This window comes from Eptatretus burgeri, chromosome 1 (assembly GCF_056783735.1).
Source record: "Eptatretus burgeri isolate ZD-2024b chromosome 1, Ebu_testis_v1, whole genome shotgun sequence".
In the NCBI taxonomy this organism is placed as follows: Eukaryota; Metazoa; Chordata; class Myxini; order Myxiniformes; family Myxinidae; genus Eptatretus; species Eptatretus burgeri.
In genome coordinates, this window is record NC_140961.1 from 134,078,583 (window position 1) to 134,086,082 (window position 7,500).

At 46.9% G+C, this 7,500-nt stretch overlaps 2 protein-coding genes across 5 annotated transcripts in view; both read right to left on the reverse strand.

Moving 5' to 3' along the window:
• Nucleotides 1–7,500, reverse strand: part of LOC147035473 (uncharacterized) — a 270,907-nt gene that overhangs the window by 122,567 nt on the left and 140,840 nt on the right. The gene's annotated exons all lie outside the window — the stretch shown is intronic.
• The window catches only part of LOC147035476 (uncharacterized), a 30,830-nt gene that overhangs the window by 13,736 nt on the left and 9,594 nt on the right, over nucleotides 1–7,500 (reverse strand). Inside the window, exons 3-5 of one of the 3 annotated variants that reach the window (XM_085899063.1) lie at nucleotides 6,896–6,922; nucleotides 5,979–6,317; nucleotides 4,938–5,633 (exon numbers count right to left, since the gene is read on the reverse strand). The exons of 1 other annotated variant lie outside the window; for it this stretch is intronic. In XM_085899063.1, the coding sequence (XP_085755189.1) occupies nucleotides 5,505–5,633; nucleotides 5,979–6,317; nucleotides 6,896–6,922 (495 nt within the window). In that variant the 3' untranslated portion in view covers nucleotides 4,938–5,504. Of the gene's footprint in view, nucleotides 1–4,937; nucleotides 5,634–5,978; nucleotides 6,318–6,895; nucleotides 6,923–7,500 lie in introns of those variants that run through there. One more of the 3 variants, XM_085899073.1, reaches the window with a different exon arrangement.

The window sequence follows — 7,500 nt, forward strand, 5'->3', positions numbered from 1 at the left end:
TCCTTGGTCAGGGTCCAAGTCTCACATCCATAGAGCAAGACTGGAATCACCAAGGACCTGAAGACTCAGACTTTCGTCCTTCCGCAAAGATACCGGTAGCGCCACACCCAATTATCCAGTGAATCCGACTCCCCAGGCCCGAACCAGACGTCTATTGACCTCTGACTCACAGCCGGCAGAGACAAGAATATCACTGCCAAGGAAAGTGAATCTCTCCACGACCTCAACATCCTCACCACAAACAGACACAGGCAGGACAGCGGCATCCAAGATGTCAATGAAAACCTGGATCTTAGTTTTAACCCAGGAAATGCGTAATCCCAGTGGCTCCAACTCCTCATTCAGCACCTCAAGGGCCCCCAAAAGGATATCTAAAGTCTCCGCAAAGATGACTGCATCATCTGCGAAATCAAGGTCAGAGATCTTCACATTCCCAAACTATGCACCGCAGCTTGATCTCTCCGCCATCCTCCCTAGTATCCAGTCCATACAAGTGCAGAAAAGTGTGGGGGCCAATACACACTCCTGACGAACTCCAGTAACAACTGGAAATAAATCAGAGATGGTACCACCACATCTCACAGCACTCTCAGTACCAGAGTAGAGTTCAGATGTCAGATCGATCAGTTTTAGTGGCACCCCACGAAGATCAAGAATCCTCCAGAGGACATCCTAATTCACTGAATCGAACACTTTACAGAGATCAACATAGGCTGCAAGCAGCCCCTGCCAAAACTCATCTGCGTTCAGTGAGGACACGAAGAGCAAGGATACGGTCAATCGTTGACCTCTTTGGTGTAAAGCTTGACTGCTCTGGACGCTGTTGCTCAAGCAGATGGTGGCGAACCCAATCAAGAATTATCCGAGCAAAGACCTTGCCCGGCACTAAGAGCAGCGTCACCCCTCGGTAGTTGTTGCAGTCTTGGCGATCACCCTTCCCTTTCCATAGAGGGACAACAAGGCCCCTCTTCCAGTCAGTTGGGATGATGCCTGTGTTCCAGGCAGAGCACAGAACTGCATGCAACGACACGAGTGCAGCATTTCCACCAGCCTTTTGAAATTCAGCATGGATGCCACAGATCCCTGGACTTTACCCCATTTCAACCGGTTCACCGCTGCCTGTGTTTCCACAAGCGAAGGTGGACCACAGTTGATTGGAGGGTCAGCAACAGGGATTGTAACACCCCTGACGACCAACTTGACAGCTGGGGGATCAGCCTAGTACAACCGCTCAAAGTAACCGGCCCAGCGGGCTTTCACTTCGGACTCCTCCGTCAAGAGCCCACCACCCTCTGCTCTAACTGCAGTACACCGAGGGATGGGCTGGGATGCTATTCTGGTTCCCCCTGTAACCCTAACCCTAACAGCTATTCTGGGAACTTAGTGCTATTCTGGTTCATAGTTCCTGACCCATGGGGACCAACACACATCTCATAACCATCCCTTTCAGTTCCAGTCGATGCATTCAAATCCCCCAAGACTGGAAGTGTATCTTGTCTGGGGCACTGATGAACCACAGACTCAAGCGTTGGCGTAGAATGTGTCCTTCACGGTGAGATCACTCGCCTCAGTCGGAGCATAAACAGAGACCAGGGAAATGACACCGAAGGAGTGACGAATCCTTCGTCTCATAATACGCTCGTTGACCGGTGTTAGCTCAATTATCATTGCAGTCAGCTTATTGGACACAGCTGCAGCAACTCCTTGGAAATGGTAACCATCAGAGCGACCAGACCAATAGTAGGTGTAACCACCCACCATGATCTCGCCGCAATCCGGTCTCCGAACCTCAGAGAGTGCTGCAATACCGATGTCCAAACGCTTGAGCTCAGATGATAACAGAGACAGGTGATCATCCTCTCTTAGGGAAAGGACATTCCAGGCACCCACCCGAAGGGACCGCCTCAGGTTAACCCAAGGAGACCGCCGTCCGGTGGACGACACCTCAGCACCACTCCGACACACTCTCCCGCAATCTGACCCGAGAATGTTACCCCGTGATTTCCCTCCAATCATCAAAGATTGGGGGTCCCGAAGGCTTTGCCCCATTCCCCTCATCCTGTGAGCTGCCCTGCGAAGGGAAGCTGCACAGGAGGTACTCCCACGGAGTGGGTTTTCAGATTTCTTTGCGTTTTTGTGTTTTGCGGAATGAAGGATTTCAGTGGCCAGAGTGCAAATCCTGCCACCAACCTCCTAATAAGAAGTAACCGAACTGCAGGAGGACGTCTGCAGACACAGTTGGGCACTTGATATGGATGGCCGTTGGCTCACAAGGAGCTCCTCCACCCAAAGCCACATCCTTCAATTTCCCTGCTTTCCTTCCTGAAAGTCCCTGTAGTATCCGTCTTGTTTACACTGTGTACCCCAACCCATCCTTCTCCCTTCCACAGATCTCCTCACGTCTCTGTTCCCCACTGTTTTGTCCTTCCTTCTCCTGCCCCTCTTATCTCCTTCTCCTCTTGTTGCATGTTCTGTGTTATAGGAGTCTCGACATTGTGCACAAAAAAACCAAACACACCAACTTTTAACCCTCATGAAAGTGTCCCTCAAAACACATCCTGTTACCCTTCGTCCTTAGTTGCATCGGTTGGTTTTGACCCGGGTTATAACATGACTGCAAGGAGGAATCACCCATCATCACCAGAATTATGAGAACCATCGAGTGGGAAATGCAAAAGTAACACAGCTGTGTCACTCAATAGATCTATAATTCATTAAACACTGGTGTTAACATCCTGGCAAATTCAAAGTCTCGCCCTGACACTCGGGAAGCATCGTCGAGATAACCCAATTATCTTTATCAATAATCAGGCAATGGAAGAGGTTGTGTCTTGAATGTCTAGGCCTCACCATCAGCCATGACCTCTCCGAGCTGGACCAAACACATCACATATCAGGCCTCCAAGGCAACAGATGGAGCAATCTTCCATTAATCCAAGTTTTACCTTGGAATATCAGAGCTCTTTCTCTTTCTATCTCAATCTCTCTGATTTTGTGGACTCGAAAGCTCTCAACATTGTGGGAATCTCAAGTGATTAGGCTGAAAAACAAGACGTGTTGCTCTCACATCAGAAGCAAGTCGGTGATCTTTGTTTTCTACCGGCTCTCCTCCGACTTAGCTCCCTTTGCTCTCTCGGCCCTCTGATCCTGCCAGCTCTTTCCAGGCTGCATGCGTTCTTCCTACTAACCTCCTCCTGGTTAAACCCACAAATCCAGGATTTCTGCACACTTCCACTCTTCTCTCCAGTTTGTTTTATGGAACCATCTTCCTCAGGCTGTTCAATTTCATGTTATTCCCCATCCCTACCTACAATCTTTTCTACCCCCATTAACCTTACCTAAATCAAACCTGTTCTTGCAGGTTAGTGTGACCTCCCCTCTTTTCCTGTTCATTCTTTCCATTGCTTGTGTCCAACCGTTTCCCCACTGTGAGTTTGTTGGCATTTTGCCCTTTCAGCTCACTCTTTCATGAACCCTGATCTCAGATTAAAAAACAAGAGGGAAATGGCAAAAGCTCTTTCATGTCCAACATTTCAGCCACAGTAGTCTTCATCAGGGACTAAAACAAGGCCAGCTACTCTCAAACCTCAAATGCCCTCCTGGTGGGTAAATGAAAGACCTTCAATAAACCACGAGGCTCATGCAACCAAACTCGTCTTTGGAGCTTGGGCTGGACAGAATTCAGTGGTGGGAATGAACACATCAAAGCACTCCCAACTTCATATTTGTTTGATCTGATGGTGGAAATGGTTGGAGAGCAACAAGGGGAGCTGAGATTCTTTCCCCCTCACTGCAGAAAGAGTGTGCGCACATTGCATGAGGTTTGGACCATTCCACTTTTTAATTGCACGTGCCTTATAAAGCAACAAGCCTGGTGTTGGCTTGGTGGTTAAAAGTGGCTGGCTTGGGACGTAAGGGTCCTGAGTAAAAGCCCGTTAACCGTTAAATTGACACCAGTCGGGGTTGGAGAAACATGTTTTGGAGTGGTGACCTGTCCAGGACTGTAACCCTTGCCAATGAAACTGCCCCGGCAGCCTTACGCACCTTTACGGCGTGAAAGGAATGGTATTATTGTTAGGCAACATCTAATTATGCCACATATGTATCAATATATATCATTTGCACAAAGGTGCAAAAAGCACTCAAACTATGTACCAGCCAGCTGGGGAGCAGGTTGGCAGCCTCCTCGTACTTCGACATGCATAAGTTACGCGACGTCAAGATTTTGCTCCTTCAAAGCCATGCAATACCCAAAGCGTACATACCAGATGTACTACACTATAAATCAAGCACATCAAATTACACCCATTCAACGAGGCCTGAACCGTCCACATAATATGCAAAAATCGCTTCTTTCAATAATAAACCATAGACAATGGTTCTGGTTTGCAAAAGGCCAATATGAATTTTCATTTCCATTGTCGTGCATATGAGCAATTAGTTTGCCTTATAATTTCGAATCGGGACAGGACACATCACACCATCAGATCCTTTTGGAATAAAGTATTTGTAAGGCCCTTCACCTTATCCTCATTTCTCCCACTCTATGTAACATCAGATACAGCTGCCGAAACTAGGTAAAGTTTGGTGGTGGTTCCACGACCTCATGCAGGTGATCCAAGGGCCCTCAATGATGATTGTATGGATAAATTGACCCATTGGCCATCTGGCTCCACAAGCCAGAGAGATCGAATGAAATAGGCAACACACAGGGATTCACCCACCGCACCACTATTACGTTTGCATGTACCTTGCATCCACCAAAAATGAGGTGGGTGTTCAGAAAGAGCAAAATTGAGGACGTGAAAAGAGCCATAAAATGAACATGGCAATGAAATGGACAAATTTCAAAAGGAGACTATGCATGAAGCGCTTTATAGCGAATAAAACCGAAACGTGACGCATGCGCTTGTTCAGCCGATAAACAGAAACATGCGAAGAGTACAAGGTCCTTTATTGATATATAGCATTAATTACGAATATAGCAATCAGGATGTTCGTAGTATACAGAGGGTGTACACACAAATATCCAAAAAAGGATCCCAGTCATACACACGATATCAAAAATGTTAAAAGCAAGCACATGTATTACGCATCCATTCACCGAGGCAGGGGTACTCGTTATGAAGCGGACCCTACCGATTCCAAACACAAGATGCACGAAGCTGCAAGAAAACTTAACTTTCCTATCGGGAAAGTTTTCAACATAATCTTCACAGTCACGCTTTCCTTCTACAAATCTCCCAACGTAACGCAAACACTGCATCATAATCAAGCTAAATGTATAATCATAATTCATTGTACAGCACATCCTAACGATTATGCTTCGTGTAATACGAGGGTACTACCCTCAAAACATTGACGCTGTTAGAAACAGCCAAGGTTCTTCTATGTACGTAGTTGAGCAAGCTATAATCACCAGACACTTAAACAATTCTGTACGGAAGCATCCGGAGCATTATGAAAACAACCAGCATGCAGGCTTCTTGCTCCTCGTGGTGTTTCTACCAGAAGGTGGTTCCACTGCTAGACCCGCCTGACAGCCAACTTCCCTTTTTCTGGGTGACTACCAGAGACGAGCCCTGCATGAGAGCAAGCTGCGCTGCATTGGGGGCGCATCCCGGCGGGGGAGGCTAAGGGATAGGAACGTGGGTGAAAAGCACACGAGTCACACGTCAGTGAGAAGAGCCGGCTCACGTCGGCATCCCGCTTGTCCAGCGGCACGAGCGCCTGTGGCGAGCGATAGACAATGACAGAGCGAGAGGGTGAGAGAGACAACTGAAGAATTCCTTCAGTTTATTAAATGCCTGATTCAATGACAATCTGGATCATCAGCTGGGCACCGTCCATCATCGAGGTTTCGACCGTTCAATCCCAGAACCTCTCTGAACGGTGGCTCCACAACCTTAGTTGAGTCCGAAGGTCATCCAATCAGGCAGATAGAGATAGAGAGAGATAGGCTTCCACCATCACCGTACCGGGATGTGCGGTGTGGCTCCAGTGCCAAATCGAGCCCCCGCATCAAAGGTACCAGGCACTACCACGGTGGAACCCGGTGGAAAGGCTGCCCGGCTCGACTGCACGGCACCGTAAGGGGTGGAGCCAGAAGCATACGCTCCAATGCCTTGGTGATACGGCACAGTACCCTGTGGGTACGGAATGGCACCCCGTGTGTATGCCACTGCCCCTTGAGCATAAGGATTGACACCCTGCGGGTATGTGGCAGCACCCTGGTATTGAAGACTCCCCTGTGGGTATGCCATGGTTCCCTGATATGGAACAGCACCCTGAGCATAGGACACACCTCCTGGCGGATACTATAAAAAAACAAAAGAGAGTCATTTTGTCAAAAGCTATATTTGTCGAAATAATTTAGCGTAATGTAGGATGCAGACTGTCGTGGAGGGTGACCAATGAGGGATGTATTTTTGAATGGAATATGAACCAAGACGGCTAATATTAAAATTATCGATGCAAAAAAAAAAAATAAAAAAAAGTGCCTTTTACATTTTGAAGACAATGTTAATATTACTTCGGAACATAAAATGTGCTACGATAAATGGATGAAGAGAATCATACATCAAAGGCGATATTGTTGTTTTAACAAAAAATAAAAATAAAAATAAAAATAAAAACAGGAATTATTCGCATACAGTATATTTGAAAGGACAAATGGAAGTCCTAAACAATCGCCCTGACCACTGGAGGTCACAGATCACCACGAGCGGGTGTGCATACTGCTGGAGCATCATTTCAAGTCAAGTAATTAATATATACACGACATCATACTTCTGTTGCATACGATCTTATCAATAAGTCTTCTTTACCAGCGCTACACGAGCATGTGGTTTTACACGTCACCCAATATGTGAACTGCACTGCATGGTTCACGTACCACCTCAAAGACAGCCTGAGGCATCAGCTTCAGAAAAGATGGCGGCCGTGATGTTCCATCACATGAAAAAACAAACAAACATTAGCTTTCTTCCCATTGCTGAAAGCGCATTTTTGTGGCCCTGTGGTCCCAGCGTAAGCACTTCGTGCACCTGCAGCAAGCCCGTGTTCATAATGTATAAATTATTCCGATTGGTTTATAAAATCGTCTTTTAATGTCTTGGTTAATCATTTAAACGGACGACGTGTCCTCCCTGACACGTCGCCCTTAATGCAAAGTGCACAGTGTTGGACGTCACACAAAAGAAGAAGCCACCGTAGCAAACGTGCAGGCCTTAACACCACTCAGGACTGTCGGAAAAGCAATAGCATGCGTCTTGACATTGCCTCGTAACGTGCATCAAAGCACCAGTAAAAACTAAATCACAACAGAGTCACGCCAGGGACTTTTGTTTATTTGCTTCGTCTGCATTCAAAAAACAATTAGGATGACTGCTTGAAGCGTTTTGCTTTTATTACAATACATTTTGCATGAGTACTACCGAATGCAAGCTCACACAGGTGTTTAATCAAAGAAAATGCTTGCCTTTGAAGCCCATAGATCAA